Source organism: Crocuta crocuta, unplaced genomic scaffold (assembly GCF_008692635.1).
Source record: "Crocuta crocuta isolate KB4526 unplaced genomic scaffold, BGI_CrCroc_1.0 scaffold30, whole genome shotgun sequence".
Taxonomy (NCBI): Eukaryota; Metazoa; Chordata; class Mammalia; order Carnivora; family Hyaenidae; genus Crocuta; species Crocuta crocuta.
Genome location: NW_027528345.1, coordinates 11,290,429 through 11,308,745, shown reverse-complemented (window position 1 = coordinate 11,308,745; position 18,317 = coordinate 11,290,429). Strand labels below are relative to the sequence as shown.

At 42.4% G+C, this 18,317-nt stretch overlaps 1 protein-coding gene across 6 annotated transcripts in view; it reads left to right on the top strand.

Moving 5' to 3' along the window:
* Nucleotides 1-395: 395 nt before the first annotated feature.
* SLC11A2 (solute carrier family 11 member 2) overlaps nucleotides 396-18,317 on the top strand; it is a 37,417-nt gene continuing 19,495 nt past the window's right edge. The window contains exons 1-3 of one of the 6 annotated variants that reach the window (XM_077753384.1): nucleotides 396-438; nucleotides 15,912-15,983; nucleotides 17,901-18,049. In XM_077753384.1, coding sequence (XP_077609510.1) covers nucleotides 15,950-15,983; nucleotides 17,901-18,049 — 183 coding nt within the window. In that variant the 5' untranslated portion in view covers nucleotides 396-438; nucleotides 15,912-15,949. Of the gene's footprint in view, nucleotides 439-1,712; nucleotides 1,771-2,023; nucleotides 2,090-2,131; nucleotides 2,341-7,041; nucleotides 7,089-13,521; nucleotides 13,554-15,911; nucleotides 15,984-17,900; nucleotides 18,050-18,317 lie in introns of those variants that run through there. The other 5 variants (XM_077753388.1, XM_077753385.1, XM_077753390.1 and 2 more) reach the window with 5 other exon arrangements.

Here is an 18,317-nt window from a genome sequence, read left to right as displayed (position 1 = left end):
GCTTCGCACCAAGGGGAGTGGCATCCTTAAGGAAAGCAATTCCTTTTACTCCACCCCTTTCATCCTCTGCCACTCACAGACTGGCCTCCAGCTCCTGGCCGGTAGATCAAAGATAAAATCTTAGAATAGAAGTTTTCAAACTCAATCAATTGTCCACTAATATCCAGGAGTGGCAGATATATGATGCTTCCCTTTTCATGGCCGGTCAAAGATGAAACATGATTATGCTTGGAAGGGTGTGGCTTGCCTCTTGAAATTCCCGGCTGTGTCTGGTTTAGCAGTGTGGTGTTGCCCAGAGCAGCCCAAGTGCCCTTATCTAACTAAGGGAGGCGCACTTGTCTGCATATATAGAGTCAGGAGCCGACACTCGGAAGTCTAGTCCAGCCTGCACAATGAAGAAGCAACCTCAGAAGGATGAAGCTCCACACTGTGAGCTCAGTAAGTAGCCAGCAACCGTGCGGAAGCCCAAAGAGGTTGCTCAGCTGAGCAGACCTGGTAGGGTGACATGAACGGCTCCAGCCATTTTACTTTCTAGTTGCAGCAGAAGTTCCCCAAGGACAGGTTCTGGTCTGGAAGGACTCCATCAAAGCCTTTCTGAAACTACCCAGATGTGCCAGAGAGATTCTCAGAACTAATTTGTGCATTTTCTTTTTCTCTCCAGGAGAAGTTCTGTGTGGAAACCAGCCTGTACCAGATTAACTGAGGATGCTCAGTCCAGTTTTTTTGTCCCTGAATTTTTTACTTTGCCCTTGATTTGGAGTTTTCTTTTGGCAGTTCATTCACCTTCCTCCTCTCTTGGACTCCTTTTACTATCTAACAAAATTTTCTCCTAGCATTTTTTTTTTTTACGCGAAGAAGTTGGAGGGGTTTATGCTTCTTTTCCTCTCTAGCTACAATTTGGTTAGATAAGCTTGGTTATCTTTAACGTAAGCTGTAGGGAGGTGTCTAAGGTTTCTGGAAGCTCTAAAGGACATTGTAGAAAACGAGGGTGGCTCCTCACACTGTTTTTCTTCCCTCTAAAGCACCACTAGTCTGGCCATCATCTTCAGGGAAAGACTGGCGTGTGAGGCTGGGGCTGGGGTTGCAGTGGGATCGCTTTTAGGTAGGCAGAGATACAGCTTGGGGGAAGAAGCGAGCCAGGCGAGTAGGATGGAGGAAAACAATTCATTACCGAGGCTTTGGGAGTGAGGCATCTGATGCGGTGGCACTGGCTGCACTAGCTGATGTCTTGCGGTTCCTCCCGGGTGTGGGTTGCTTTCGGTGAAGCAGCAAATACTATGGTGTGGCTCTGGGGACGAGACGAAATGGTCCTGCCAGGTTGGCTAAACTTTACAGAGTGGAGCTGTACCTCGATGAGCCAAGTTTAGAAAAAAGGGGACTTGACTGCCAGTACCTTATGTGAGGCAGCGGGTAACTAAGGTCGGAAACTGATCTGTCCTGGGACTGGGCGCGCCAGCGCCAGGGCCCCCAGATCCACACTCAGGGAGCACTACCGGCGCTCGCCATGGCTCCGCGGGAAGCAGATCCCGCCCAGGCCGCCGTGGCCCCGCCTCCAGCCTGACCCTGCGGTGGGCGGACCCTCGGGACGCCCTCGGCTGGCCACGCGCGCAGGCAGCTACCGGGAATACGAGGAGTCCAGCCAATAGGAATGTGCAACCGCGGTCCTGTCGGCCAATCGCGGGGCGTGTAGGGGGTTGGCCGGCTCGGCGCTAGCTCGCGGGATATGGAGCGGCCAGCGCGAGGGCGTCCTGTCTGGTGGTTGCCGAGCTGGTAAGGCGACTGGCGGGCGAGGTCAGGGGTCACGCGGCCGCACCGCTTTCCCGAGGCCGGCCGGGAGGGCTCGAGGGTGGGCCAGGGAGCAGGCGCCGGGGCCAGTATGGGGCGTGCGGGGCGCCGTGCGGGGCGGCGAGGGGAGGTGCGGGCAGAGAGGGCCCGNCGGAGCCGCCTTATTCGAAGGAAGACGGAGAGCAGGGGGCCAGAGAGCGAACGCCCGAGGTTGTGGGGGCCTCGCCCCTTCCCCGCAGCGGCCTAGGAGAAATGGCCGAACCCCCGGCTGGACCTGCCGCCGCTCCGGAACCCGTGATCCAGGGTGCGCTGACCCGCTTCACGCCGCGGAGGAGGCGACCGGCGCAGGGCAAGGTCCCGGCGGTCGTTTTCTTATCTGCGGAGCCCTGGGGCTGCGCCCGTTCCTGGGCCTCCCGCCGCCCCTCTTCAACTGTAAAGACCACTTTAGTGCCGCCGACATCCACGGAGCGCCTTCGAGTGAAGGGCCTGGGCAGGCCGCTGAGTACTCGTGTGTAGATTGGTGGTAGGGCTGTTTGTGCCGCCTCCAGGCTCCAGGTACTTGTATAAGGGTCATTGTGGCACACGGTATGTAAGCGGGGTGGATGCCNCCTCCCCCCCGGCCCCCATTCCCCGACTCATGTACCAGACGATTTCAAAGAGCCTCATTAGGGAAGACGTTGAAGAACCTGGGCTTGAGTTTTCCTGTGTGTAAACTGAACATGCTTTCATACTGGCGGTTGCTTTCAGAGGAGTGCTGTGAAGTTAGAGGAACGTGGCATACTTTTCAATGGAAGGGAAAAGCAGAAATTCTGTGGAAGGAGAAGCAAGGGCAGATAGGTCTCCAGACACTTTTGCTGGCCATTATTTTAGTGAATATTGGTGAAACCCTGGGACGCTTTACCTTGACCCCTGTGAAATCCAAGGCCCACCAGTTCATACCACGTCAGGGCTGTGTAAGCACGTCTGTGCTTTGAGCAAGTTGCTTAGTCGCCTGGTTCTTTTGTTTCCTGGAACTTAAAATGGGAATTGGTAATATCAGTCTTACAGGGTTGTTGGTGTAAAATAAGTTGATACAGATAAAGTGGCTTCGTTCTTGGCGTGTAGGAATTTTTATTACTTACATGTGCCTTCTTTACCCTAAAGATTCCCGTCTAAACAAGTCTGACTTTATAACTCACCCTTTGCTCAGAGTCCTGTGAGCCTATTGTGAATGAACCCTTAGGCCCTTGTTTTCCATCCATAGTGTTAACGTTGACCTGAAGGCATAGTATAATTCCAGGTGATTAGAGAGGCTTTCTACTGGGTGTTTTAGTTTAATATCATTAAATAAGGTTGGACACTGTCACTATACTAGGTATGGCTGGGATAGCTGTGTTGAGTAAATGAATCCTCAGAACTTTTTGGGCTGTTTTTGTTTTTCATTGGAAAATACTTCATTGACAGCCTTGGCCTAGGCCCAGTTTATTTTGGATCCAGTAACCAAAAAGGCCATGATTGCAGTGTACTTGGCTTCTCGTGTTTCCGGGATGACTGTGGGACTTGAAAGGGGAATTTCTGGGCAGCTTGGCAGCACTTCTTGTTAATGAATGGGGAAGCTTGGTATGAATCTAATCTTACTTTACTGTTAGGAAATCCGCAGTGGTTCCTTGGATTACTCTACAGAGCAGCTGTTAGGCAAGTTTATTTCAGTTTTGACTGTTGAAGTGAAGGTTAGGGATAGGGATAGAGGTTAGAGAATGGTATCCATAAAGTAGCATCTTTTGGGTGGGTGCTGTGGAGTGAAAGGCGTCTTTATTCCTTGTCTCATCCCCGTGTACATAAATACAAGTGTCAGCAGACAGATTTATATCCTCTCCATGAGCTTAAAAGTCTCTCTTGTTTTAAAACTTCTTTTTAATGTTTGTTTGTTTATTTTGAGAGGGGGGAGGGGCAGAGAGAGAGGGAGACAGAATCCTAGGCAGGCTCCACTCCAGAGCTGGGTACAGGGCTCGGACTCACGAACTGTGAGATCATGACCTGAGCCAAACAAAATCAAGAGTCAGACACTGAACTGACTGAGCCACCCAGGTGCCCCTAAAAGTCTCTCTGAAGTTCTCTTGGTGTTATCTGGAAGGTACTGTTTTGTCTTCCGATTCTCCCCTTCCATGAAAGCTGCTGTTTATACAGGTAGCAAAATCACAAAATGAGAAACTCTGAATTTATGAAAAAGAGTATGCTGGCCCGATTTGGCTGAAGTACCGATGGTATGAGTTCAGTTATTTAGCTTTGGAATGAGACAGTTTAGTGCTTCCCATACGGCTGAAAGTTGGATGTGGGTTTGGTGAGAGTAGAGGAGTGTCTTCCTCAAACCTCTGTACTTGTGCTTGAATAAGGAGGAAAGGGAGTGACATCTTCAAAGAGTTGAGTGTTTGAGGCAGAAAGGGAAGCCTTTTGCCCTAATATCGTCGTCATCCTTACCATCTGAGTCTCTGTGGTCTGAATAAAATATTTTGGAAAAGAAGGCAGGGAGCATTTGAATGTGCAGAATATAAGGATTTGGAAGACCTAGGCCCCTCTTGTCACTCTTCAGATGCCATTTATTCCTTTGATAATTTAACAAGCATATTCAACAATGAACACTTTTTGGCCCCTGGAGACACAAAGAAGAACCCTTCAGGGATCACCAGGGACATCATGGATAAGATACATTGTTTGTATTATAAACTATAATAAAATCAGAATGGAATATAAAACAGTTGGCCGGGAATGATAAAAAATATACTTACTGTCTGGTTCCTCTTCCACTTTTAATTTAAGGCTGAAGTCATAGTTTTTGTGTGTGAGGTCCAAAGTTTCAAGTCTTTACTGGAAACTTGAATTGGGAAGTTGAGGTTCTTAGGTCATCTTGTATGGGTTATTTTTGTTTTGGTCCCATTTATCACTAGGAATCAAGTGACTGTTAAAACTCTTACGTAATGATAATGACAGGAGAAGGCTGCAAGTTAATTATTAAAATTTTAAACAGGTTCCACAGAATAGAAGGAGGCAGGTGTGCAGCTGGAGAATCTTGTAGTAAGTGTCTGTACAGTTTATAATACAATAAATTATAATAAATAATAAATATATAAAATAAATAATTTTTCTTTGCTTTAAGAAAAGACATGTTGAGGAAAATACGTACTCAGGTTGTTAAGACCAGGCTACGTCCGAGGGGCCAGTATGTGTCACTGGAATGAATAATCATTCTTCACATTTACCAGAGAAAAACTACATGCAAGTGTGAGGGCAAAACATTTTTTCTGAGGCATGAGTGAGTATAGACTTATTTAAGAGACTTTCTTATTTCGATATAAAGGGGTCTTTGAAGTTGTTCACAGAGCTTAGAGCTGTGTTGCAGGATAGATGTGTGAGGCGGGGAGGCCAGGTTGGTTCCCCCAAAGGGAAACGCACTGCTGTATACTTCTGGTTAGGAAGAAGTCAGAGGAAGCTCTCGGTATGAGAATTGGGAGGAACAGAGACCCAGCTACAGTCTCCAGAAGTAAGACTTCAGTGACCCTGACATGTGAGCAGCTGAAGCTGGTTAAGCCTCAGCAATGAGGAGAGGAAGTGTTCTGTAGTAGGTAGCAGGCCCTTCTAATCCTGGTCTCTGGCTGGTAGGTGATATTTTTTTTTTTCTGAAAGATCAGGACTTCTGGGCAGCCTGGCCGCCTTTCTCCCAGCTGTTATCATCTTTGACACCCAGGCAGCCACTTTCATTATCTTTCTCCCCGTTTCTTACTCGCTCTCTCCTTGCTGCCTAACATTTTCTCTTTTTCTTCTTTTTTTTTTTTTTTCTTTTTATCATTAGACGTTCCCAGTGTCAGGTTTTTCTTAACTATAAAACAGATTCTCAGAAGTCCAGCTCAAGTGAGAAACGGCAGACTTGTTGAGATGAAATTGTGGTTCTCTGGTAGGCTAAGCAAGATAACCCCAATTTTGAGATTATTACTACGATATACAAAGTCAGTAAAAAGAAAAACAGCCCACACTGGTATCTTAATGGCCCAATGTGCCACAGTGAGAAAGTGACACACACACGCAGAAGCCCTGATGCGTAGTAAGCACATTGTACAATGGGAGTACTGTTTGTACTTTACGAACTGGGTGTGTTTCTGTGGCTTTGGCTGAAGACATTCTAATATGAAGACATTCTTTACTTAGGTAGTGAGGATTAGAGTTTCGAGGCCTTTTCTTAAACTAACACCACAGGGACTTTTCATTTTGTTCCTTTGCAGAGGTAGGTGTAATCAGTCTTCAACCTGTCTTTTCTTCATTATTCATTTTATATCAGATTCATTTTCATAAGAGAAAAATAGGGTACACTTATATCTAAATTTTAAAAATTCTAAACTTTATATCCTCGAGAATAATTTAGAAATTCACGAGGTTTTTCATAAAATTAATCACTATAGAGGTGCTTGGGTGGCTCAGTCAGTTGACTGCCTGACTTCGGCTCAGGTCATGAGGTCATGGTTTGTGGCTTTGAGCCCCGCGTTGGGCTCTGTGCTGGCAGCTCAGAGCCTGGAGCCTGCTTCGGATTCTGTGTCTCCCTCGCTCTCTCTCCCCCTCCCCTGCTCATGCTCTGTCTCTCTCAAGAATAAATAAACAGTAAAAAAATTAATTATTGTAGTTGACATACAGTGTTACATTAGAGTCAGGTGTACAATTTAGTGACTTGATGATTCTGTACATTATGGGGCACTTCCGTGGTAAGTGGAGTTACAATTTGTCACCATGTAATGTTATTACAATATTATTGACTATATTCCCAATGCTCTACTTTTCATTTTCATGACTTTTTTATAATTGGAAGTTTGTACTTTTTTTGAGAGAGAGAGACAGAGAGAGGGTGGAAGTGAGTGAGGGTTGGTGGGGAGGGAGAGAGAGAGAGAGAAATGGGGCTCACCCGAAGCGGGGGATCATGCTCACCCAATGCAGGGCTCAAGCTCACCAATGCAAGACTCGAACTCAGAAACCATGAGATCGTGACCTGAGCTGAAGTCAGATGCTTAATGGACTGAGCCACCCAGGCACCCAGAAGTTTGTGTCTCTTAATCCCCGTTCCCTATTTTGCCCCTCTTCCCTCCCACCTCCACTCAGGTAACGATCAGTTTGGTCTGTGTATTTAAGAGTTTGTTCATTTGTTTGTTTTGCTTTTTAGATTCCACATAGAAGTGAAATCATATGGTATTTGTCTTTCCCTGTCTGACTTATTTCACTTGGCATAATACCCTCTAGGTCCATACATGTTGTCACAGATGGCAAGATCTCATTCTTTTTTATGGGTAAGTAACAGCCTGTCATGTGTGTATGTGTGTGTATTTATCACTTCATTATCCATTCATCTATCTATACACACTTGGGCTGCTTCCATATCTTGGCTATTGTAAATCATTTTGTAGTAAACAGTGCACAAGAGTTCTCTTTTCTCCACATCCTCACACTTTCTTGTTTTTTTGATACTCGCCATTCTGACTGGTGTGAGTTGATATCTCATTGTGGTTTTGATTTGCATTTCCCTGATGATTAGTGGTGTTGAGCATCTTTTCATGTGTCTGTTGGTCCCCTATATGTATTTGGGAAAATGTCTATTCAAGCTTTTTGTCCATTTCTCATCAGAATATTTGGGTTATTTGGTTTTCAGTTGTGTAAGTCCTTTATGTATTTTGGATATTAACCCCTATCAAATATATCATTTATAAATATCTTCTCTCTTTCTGTTTTGTTGATGATCTCATTTGCTGTGCAAAAGCTTTTTATTTTGGTGTTCCTGGTGGCTTGGTTGATTAAGCATCCAACTTTGGCTCAGGTCATGATCAAGATCATGGTTTGTGAGTTCAAGTCCTGCATCAGGCTCTCTGCTGTCAGTGCGGAGCCTGCCTCGGCTCCTCTGTCCTCCTCTATTCCTTCCCCTCCCCCGCTGGTTCTCCCCTCCCCCCAAATAAACAAACCAACTTAAAAGAAGAAAAAGCTTTTTATTTTGGTATAGTCCCAGTACTTTATTTTTGCTTTTGTTTCCCTTGCCTGAGGAGACATATCCATAAATATGTTGCTGAGGCTGATGTCCAAGAGATTACTTTCTATGTTTCAGGAGTTTTATGGTTTCAGATCTCACATTTAGGCCTTTAAATCATTTTGAGGGGCGCCTGGGTGGCTCAGTCGGTTAAGTGTCCAACTTCGGCTCAGGTCATGATTTCACAGTTTGTGGGTTAGAGTTGTGCTGAACGCTTGTTCAGAGCCTGGAGACTGCTTCAGATTCTGTGTCTCCTTCTCGCTCTGCCCCTCCCCGCTCACGGTGTATCTCACTCTATCTCCCAAAAATAAATAAATGTAAAAAAAAATCATTTTGAGTTTTTTGTGTGTGTGTGTGTGTGTGGTGTAAGAAAGTGGTCCAGTTTCATTCTTTTGCATGTAGCTGTCCAGTTTTGCCAACACCATTTATTGAAGAAGCATCTTTTCCCCATTGCATATTCTCACTACTTTTCTCATAGATTAACTGACCATGTAAGCATAGGTTTATTTCTGGGCTGTTTATTTTGTTCCATTGACCTTTTATGTCTATTTTTGTGCCAGTACCGTGCTATTCTGGTTACTGTAGCTTTGTACTATAGTTTGAAATCTGAGAGTGTGATACCTTCAGCTTAGTTCTTCTTCCTCTTGAGGTCTTTGGTGGTTCCATACGAATTTTAGGATTATTTATTCTACTTCTATGAAAAATGGCATTTTGATAGGGATTGCCTTGAATCTGTAGATGCTTTGGTTGCTATAGACGTTTTAGCAATATTAATTCTTCCATTTCATGAGCATGGTGAATGTTTCCATTTGTTTGTGTCATCTTCAAATTGTTTCATCAGTGTCTTACAGTTTTCAGAGTTATAGGTCTTTCACCGCATTGCTTAAATTTATTCCTAGGTATTTTATTCTTTTTGGAGTGATTCAATAGTGGGATTGTTTTCTTAATTTCCCTTTCTGCAATTTCATTATTAGTATATAGAAGTGCAGCAGATTTCTGTATGTTAATTTTGTGTCCTTTCATTTCCTAGTTGTAATAGTTATTTTGCTGGAGTCTTTAGGATTTTCTATATATATAGTATCATGTCATCTACAAATAGTGCCCGTTTTACTTCTTTACCAATTTGAATGCCTTTATTTCTTGTCAGATTGTTGCAGCTATGACTTCCAGTACTATGTTGAATAAAAGTGGCAAGAGTGGACATCCTTGTCTTGTTCCTGATCTTAGAGAAAGGCTTTCAGCTTTTCACTGTTGAGTATGATGATAGCTGTGGATTTGTCATTTATAGTTTTTATTATGTTGAAGTATGTACCTTCTAAACCCACTTTGTTGAGTTTTTACGCTGAATGGATATCCTATTTTGTCAAATGCTTTTTCTGCATCCATTGAGATGACTGTATGGTTTTATCCTTTCTCCTGTTAATGTGATACAGCATATTGATTTGCAAATACTGAACCACCTTTGCTTTCCTGAACTAAATCCCACTTGGTCATGGTGAATGATCCTATTAATGTGTTGTTGACTTTGGTTTGCTAATATTTTGTTGGGGGTTTTCGCATCCGTGTACATCAGGGGTATTGGCCTGTAGTGTTTTGTTTTGTACTCTTTGGTTTTGGTATCAGGGTTATGCTGACCTTGTAGAGTGAATTTGGAAGTTTTCCTTTCTCCTCTATTTTTTGGAATAGTTTGAGAAGAATAGATATCAAGTGTTCTTTAAATGTTTGGCAGGATACACCTGTGAACCCACCCGGTCCTGGACCTTTTGTTTGTTTGGAGTTTTGATTACCATTTAATTCCTCTGCTAGTAATTGGTTCACATGGCTTTTCTAAGCTGTTTCTTTCCCTCTCATTCTCAGCGGGGGCAAATCGAGTTTTGGAACTGCTGCGATGGACATTCTCAATGGAATAACTCTGAAAATGTTTTTTTTTTGGTCTGGAATGGAAAAAGAAAGTAATAATGTCTTATTTTTAAAAAGTGGCTAGTAATCTTCCTTATTAAAATACACAGGGTTCAGAAAACAATAGGCTCTGTTCGAACCACTCGAATATTTCAGAGTTTTATTGACTCCCAATCGCCCAGGGCAGGAGCTCACCTTCACGAAGAACGTCTTATGCAGCATAGGTGTTAGATTAATAATAATAGCTTAGTGGGAATATCAAGTACTTTAGCCTTAAAGGAGACTTTTGGGGAAAAGGGAATTTTAGAAGGATCTAGAAATGTTTACATTTCTTCAGACAAATTGAATTTTTCTTTTTATCTCAACTCCTTGTTATCCTCCAATAAACAACTTGGGTATCACTTTTTAAAGCCTTGATCTGTGCATCTGGCAGTTTCAACTTTGTCACCAGCATGTTGCTGGCACTGAAAAATTTTCTGAGGGAACCTTCAAGGAGAAAAAGGTGGCTTTGCCAGTCTATTTTATGTTATGTTGTTTTATTTTACTCCTCACATGGGCTTTGGTGGGGTGGGGTTTCGTGGTGTAGCACCTGCAGGTCTAAATCTAGGTGGGGATGTTCAGCCCTTACATGCTTTGCAAAAGCGAGTCCTGACTACCTTGGTGTGAATTTTGCCAGTCAGCTTTAAACATTCCTGATCACATGTATTTAATCAATTGCTTCCATATAAACACTTTAGGTTCCCTCTGTGAGAGTGCTTTTCCTTCTTAATGCTGTCTTTGATTTTGTTTTTATAGGGGCAGGAGATTAAAAGGAATGAATTAGAGAAATGTTCAAAAACATTCCTCCCTATTAATTTGAGGGAGACTTTTGCAGTGTTGAACACAGCTCTGAAATCCATGAAATTGTTTTGTTTTGAAGTTTACTTATTTATTTAATGTTTGTTTATTTTTGAGAGAGTGAGCGAGCAAATGCGAACCAGGGGAGGGGTAGAGAGAGACCGAGACATAGAATCCAGAGCAGGCTCCAGGCTCTGAGCCCTGATGTAGGGCTCAAACCCACAAATCGTGAGATCATGACCTGAACTGAAGTTGAATGCTTAACTGATCAGATGGCTTAACCAATTGACCCACCCAGGTGCCCTAAGTTTGTTTATTTTGAGAGAGGGAGTACGTGCACCAGCAGGGGAAGGGCAGAGAGAAAGAGAGAGAGAATCCAAAGCAGGCTCCATAGTTTCAGTGCAGAGCCTGACTTGGGGCTCGGGCTCATGAGCTGTGAGATCATGAGCTGAAATCAAGAGTGGGGTGCTTAACTGACTGAGCCACCCAGGCGTCTCTGAAATCAGTGAAATAGTTTTGAGGGCCCCTATTCTCAACAGGGAAATTTTATAAGAAAAAAGTATTTCAAATTCAAACTTTTTTTTTTAACCATAGGGAAAGAACATTTCTCTCTCTCTCTTTCTCTCTCTCTCCCTCTCCCCCTCTCCCTCCCCCCTCTCTCCCTCTCCCTCTACCTCTCCCTCGCATACACATGTGTGTATATGTATTTTTTTTTTAAGTTTGTGTATTTATTTTGGGAGGGAGAGAGAACCCCAAGCGCCTAGGCTCTGCACTGTCAGTGTGGAGCCCAACTTGGGGCTGGATCTCAGGAACCATGAGATCATGACCCTTAACTTATATGTGTTTTAATGTACAGTATTTCATACTTTTTTGGTGGAAATTTAAAAACAGATTTGGGGGGCACCTGGGTGGTTCAGTCGGTTAAGTCAGTTAAGCACTCAGGTCATGATCTTGCAGTTCGTGGGTTTGAGCCCTGCTTCGGGCTCTGTGCTGCCAGCTCAGAGCCTGGAACCTCCTTCAGATTCTGTGTCTCCCTCTCTCTCTGATACCCCCCTGCTCACGCTGCCTCTCTCTCTCAGAAATAAATAAAGCATTAAAAATTTTTTTTTAAAAACCCAGATTTGGGCTATCTAAATTGTGCTTCAAAAAATGAACTGTTCTTCCAGAGTTCTTGTGAATACTAAGAGAACACATGAAATAATGTTAATTAGATGTTCAGTATTGATTATAGCTAATGTGTTTTGGGGGGATATCCAAATTAAGGAGTCAGGAAACTGCTTCCTGATGTGGCAGCTTCTCATTTTTGCATTCAAATGAAACTCCCAATTCATAATATCAGAGCATGGCTGTTTGGGCACCAAGACAAAGTGGTAGTAAGTTAAACTTAAGACAGTATAGTGTGGGGCACCTGAGTGGCTCAGTTGGTTAAGCGTCCGACTTCGGCTCAGGTCACGATCTCACGGTTTGTGGGTTGGAGCCCCGTGTCGGGCTTTGTTCTGACAGCTCAGAGCCTGGAGCCTGCTTCAGATTCTGTGTCTTCCTCTCTCTCTCTGACCCTCCCAAGCTCATGCTCTCTCTCTCAGAAATAAAAAAAACCAAAAAAACCCAGTATAGTGTATGCCCTCCAGGCGGGCAGCTGCAGATGGCTGATTATCCATTATAGAAGTTTTGTCAGAGTTAAGCTACACATCCTGAAAGTATTTGTTCGGAAGCTGAGTGAATCCATAGGACCTTTACGTTCAAAAAAATAAATAATACAAGGACATGACAAAATGATTTTGTTTTATTTATTTATTGTTTTTTAATTTTTAATGTTTATTTATTTTTGAGACAGAGACAGAGTGTGAGCAGGGGAGGGGCAGAGAGAGAGGGAGACACAGAATCTGAAATAGGCTCCAGGCTCTGAGCTGTCAACACAGAACCCGATGTGGGGCTCGAACCCATGAACCGCGAGATCATGACCTGAGCTGAAGTCGGACGCTTAACCGACTGAGCCACCCAGGTGCCCCGAAATGATTTTAAGTGCAAAATAGTATATGGTGTATATTCAGTGAGAGGTCTTCCTTTCACCCAACCTTATTTGTGCTCCCCCTCTCCTTTATCCTGGGGACACCGTAACTAGATTTTGGTGTGTCCTTGGGAGGTAGTCCATACACGTACATATGTATATTATCATCCCTCCTCTTTTTTTTCTTCTTGCCATATAAATGATTCTATACTGTCTATAAATTGGGTTTTTTACTTGAAAACATGTGTTAGAGATTATCTCCTATCAGTACACTTAGATTTGCTTTATTATAATAGCTGCACGGCATTCCATCCTGTGAACGTACATAGTCTATTTAACCAGTTTTCGACTGATACCAAGATTGTTTTTAGTCTTTTGATACTACAAACAGTGTTACAGGAAGTTTCCTTGTACGTACTTCCTTGTATGAGTGTCTCTTTAGGATACATGCTTAGAAATAGAATTGCTGGGTCAAGGGTTGTGTACCCTTTTAACATTTTAGACAGAAAATGTAATTTTATTAGCCTTTTTATCTTGTAAAACATTTGTTTAAAAGTAATCTCTGTGCCAGGCGTGGGACTTGAACTCATGACCCTGAGATCAAGAGTCACATGCTCTATTGTTCTACAGACTGAGCCAGCCAGGCACCCCTCTTGTAAACATTCTTACAACTTTTTTTTTTGAAAGAGGGTGGGTATGCACAAGTTGGGGAGGGGTACAGGGTGAGAGAGAATCCCAAGCAGGCTCCACTCTCAGTGAGGAGCCTGACATGGGGCTTTATCTCACGACCCTGGGATTATGACCTGAGCCAAAACCAAGAGTTTGACACTCAACTGACTGAGCCATCCAGGCACCCTATTCTTACAACTTTGGTAAGGAATGGGATAAAACAGTTACAGTACATCTAAGCAGGAGTGCCATTTTTTCTGTTGTTGCTGTTTGACAGGAGGAAACTTGCTGGCTTTGGAAGAAGGTGACACTTTATGGTTGAGGGTGAGCTAGAATATTATCAAAGATATATTAATCATAATTATCAAAGTATTGCTGGATTGATTCTGATTGCTTGTATTTCAACTTGATCTTTTTATTAATATAGTTAAATGACTGAAACGATCTGGTGGTATGGTCCTAGGGAGCACAGCTCTCTTAACATTAACTCACTGCTTCCATAGGAGTCTTAAATTTTCATGGCGATTTAAACACCAGGCTTAATTGACCTTCTCTATTCCCTGCCCTCGTTATGTTCTGTAGACACTGGAAACCGTGGAACTTCTAGTTTGTTGACTGAAAGTTTTGATGAGAAAGATGGAATCTATAATCGCTTTTCCTTTCTTAAAATAATACATTTCTGAGATTTCAGAGAGAAGACCAGACTTCTTATTGGCTCTGTATGTAATTAGTGTAGGAATAATACCTTAGAATACAAGTAACAACTGTAAAACATTTTATCATGAAATATTTCTGTCTAAAATTATTTAACAGATGTGTTCAACACTTATGTGCCTTAAACAGGGTATCCGTTATCACTATAAAAGTAATCTAATTTAGTCAGTTTTAGTGAGTAGGGCCACATTGGAAGAAACTTGAGTTAGTCTTAATAACAATATATTTATGTATTATAATTATATATTACATATTATATGAATGTTATATATAATTAATATTAATAGTTATTAACAGTATTAACACCAAAATTTATTATATTAATATACTAAAATATTAATATCATTTTAAATAATAATAATGTTCTCAGAGTTGATCAAAGTATAAAGGACTCTTTACCTCATACCAAGTGGCTCAAGACCCTTTTCCTGTAAGAGCCACAGTCCCACAGCTGATTTGCGGTGCCTAATTTATGATGGGTTAGGATAACCTGATAACCTAGCCTCTTAGAATTCTATGTAAAATAAAAAGGCTCTGGATGGGGTCAAGGGGCCGTGTTGTGATTGGAATCCAAGTGGCTACTGCTACTCTGAGTGGTTAGCTAGGGAAATCTCATTTAGGTGAGGTGCTAAAGAGGGTTTGAATGTCATCAGTATTACTGGCATCTGTTGGCTAGTGTTTCCCCATATGGTGGCTTAAAACCCGTTATGAGAGACATGGCTAGTTGTCCATTGCAACAAAATACTTGATACTGGTGATAATAGAGGTAAAAGATTGTTTTCCAAATTAGCAACTGGTGGTATGTTTTATATCCGGGAAGATAGATGAAACCTAAAACCCTTCAGGTCTGAATTCTGTAATTCTTTAAAATAGGGACAGAATATGTTGGTAGATAGAGTATTTAAAAAAGAAAGTAGAGGAATGTTTGGACAGGAACAAGGGACAAAAGATGAAGACTTTATACAGTAAAAGATAACTAAGGAAAGGTCTTATAACTTTTCCAGGAGGATAGTTTTTATTGGGATTTAGGCGGGAGTCAGGGTTAACAATAAATATTGGCTTGTCTTTCTGCTAAATTTGAAATAAACTGAGAAATAAATTCCTTAATCAGTAGATCGAAATGTTAAAAAATCAGCCTGATTGGTGGGGTTAACTGGAGAATACTCCGTAGACCAGTGGCCAGATGGACTTGTTACCATCCTCCGCTCTCCCGGTTAAACTTAACCCATCAGGATGCTAGGCTTCTGGGACAAGCACTCATCCCCAGTGCCCCCTACCCCAACCCAGCCTTGCAGGATGGAGAGAGAAGTGCTGGCATCCGGCAGACTCTGCCTAGTCCTCCTGGTACCTCATCTCTCCCTGAGAGCCCAGGAGAGGAGGCCCATGGTGATTAGTTTGTGCTCCCAGTGGTTGACGGGTGAGGGAATGAGAAATGTTACGGGAGAGGTCTCTCTCTCCTCAGGGAAATATGAGGCCAGGAGATAATGGCCCTCCTCAGCTAGTATGGTGGTAAGGTACTTTTCTCCCCCCTTTCAGAAAATTGAAGCATGAGCTTAATTATAATGTTTCTTAGATCAAAAAGAGTTACAGATCTTTGTCCTTAAAAACTTGTAAAGGCAGGCAGACCAATCTGGTTTTAAGTATTTGAGTTATTCTGGAAGCAAAAGGCAGAAACTGGGGAATTGCCTAGCAGCCTCTCTGTGGATGCTTATTAAAAAGCATTTACCTACTTTCCTGAAATACCTTTTGCTTCAGTTTGGTTTTGAAGTCTCATTAGCAAGACTTTTATATTTTTTATTAAATATCTCAGTCATACTCTGAAAACTGTAACTATTTTCAAGGTTATCTAGTTCAGTAGAATAATTCTTTTCATATAGTACGGGGTCAGTTATGCAGAGTAACAAAACGCTGGTTCTGAACTTTTTAGTTTGTTCTTGCTGATTCCTCTCTTCCTTTTCTCCTTTCCAGAATCCTATTCTAAGAACTTGGACACTCAGGCATCCACCATGGTATTGGGTCCTGAACAGAAGATGCCGGATGGTAATTTACAGCTTTGTGTTATTGTATGATTTTTATTTGGAATTAAGTTTATTTTTTATTTTAATTTTTTAAAATGTTTGTTTATTTTTGAGAGCGAGAGACAGAGACAGAGCATGAGCAGGAGGGGCAGAGAGAGAGGGAGACACAGAATCTGAAACAGGCTCCAGGCTCTGAGCTGTCAGCAGAGCCTGATGTGGGACTCAAACCCACAAACCATGAGATCATGACCTGAGCCAAAGGCAGACACTTAACTGACTGAGCCACCCAGGCGCCCCAGAATTAGGTTTAAATCAGTAATGGAAATTGACCATATTTTCCTTCTTGTCTTCTGTGGTAACAAAAACTGTCCTTAACTCCTCTTCCCTAGCCAACAGTATCATCACAGAGACCTGCTCCAATCAGGTCCAATCCAGTCACCATCTGGTAACCTAGAGGCTGTAAATGAAATAGATTTATAACTACAGAGATCTGTCTCCTATCTTACTTGCAGTTCTGAGATGAGCCAAGATTAGTTACAAGTTTGGTTTCTATAGCAGTAATGATTGCAAGGGCAGTATTAATCACAGACCTGGCATTAAATTCTTTAGAATGCTTGGCTCTTCACTGCAAATACTTAACGTAAGGAGCAGTAAAATACCGAGCAAGCACCTTAAACTGTATTTCATTAGAGCTTCTTGAGTGCTGTAATCCTTCCTAATTCTAAATGTCCCCTTTAGAATATTCATTCCTTTTCTTTAAATTTCTTCATTAATTCAGGGCCACTTCACATCAAGTGGGTCAGCTCCCTATAGAAAGAAAGCTTTTGTTTTTCTAATTGGAGGTTGCAAGGATTTCTTGGAAACCCTAACATTAGAGAGCTCTGTGGCTCAAAGTACCCGTTTGATGCCTACCAAACTAGGCTTTGTGTCCTTCTGGCAGATTAGCCCTTTTCTCCCAGACCCTCCCCTTCCTAGCGCTTAAGACTAACTGCGAAATTCAGGACTCAGGGAAACACTGATTACCAGTCTAAGATGAGCCCTCCTATCATGAGGGCGCCCACACTCTGTGACCCGAAGCTCTTCACTGGAGACCTTAGTCAGGAGGCAAAGGATTCCTGCTTGGTGGTTTCCCCGCAGGTTCAGATTTTAGCTTGAACTGTGGCAGGAGTTTTCAATTTCCACATTGATTGAGAATCCTGACAGAGGTGTAATGTCCAAGGATGATTCTTATAAATCCTACCAAACAAATGATGAGTTGGCGACAGAACTAGACAGACTTAGTTCTTTTCTTCTAAAAGTTAGGATTTTAGGTTACCAGTCTGGGAGTGTTATATTTTGAGCCCTAGACATCCATAGTTTCGGAAGAAAATGAAATGGTTCTAAAAATTGCCACCTGGGAATAAAGAAGTGTGAAAGTAGGAAAACCATGGCAAGATGAGTGTTAAAACTGATCAAGAGCAGAGTGGGGAAGAGGGGTGAGAAGGAACTTTGTTACTGTAAGCTTTTTTATTTCCCGAATTTCCATCTCTGAATATATTGCCTATTAAAGAATTAATTTATTTGGGGGGCGCCTGGGTGGCTCAGTCGTTTAAGCATCCAACTCTTGACTTCAACTCAGGTCATAATCTCACGGTTTGTGAGTTTGAGCCCTGCATTGGGCTCTGTGCTGACAGCGTGGCGCTTACTTGGGATTTTCTCTCTCTTATTCTCTCTCTCTGTGTCTCCCCCCCTCCCTAACACTGGTGTTCTCTCACAAAATAAACTTTTAAAAAAAGGAATTAATTTATTAAAAATATAAATAAAACATTAGAAATACATTGAGTAGAGTCAGGTTGGTCTTGTGCTTTTAGGTATTAAAAGATTTAATTTAAAAGTTACTAAGGATGAGTTGTTAGTGTATTTTGTTCATTTTTATTTCTTCTCAAACCTGTTAATTTAGATGATGCTTCTGGAGACCATGGGGACTCTGCCAGCCTTGGTACCCTCAACCCTGCCTATAGTAACTCGTCTCTTTCCCAATCCACTGGGCACTCCCAGGAGCCCTTCACCACCTATTTTGATGAGAAGATCGCCATTCCTGAAGAGGAGGTTAGTGACACATCTTTGGAGGAAAACTTTATTTAGGGAAAAGTTAGGAGTGAAACATCTGCTGGATAACTCAATGTCAACAGCCTCACCTCTGATTTTGGCAAGCAGTCTCTGAAGACAGCTTCTGTAATCAGAATAAGTAGAAACTGTTCAGGAAAATGAGGGCCTTGAAAACAGTTGCCACTTGTACTAGTGAATGTTTTTTTATCTAGAAGTATGAATTTCATGTTCTTTTTTTTTTTTTTTTTTTTTTTAGGTTTCCTTTTTG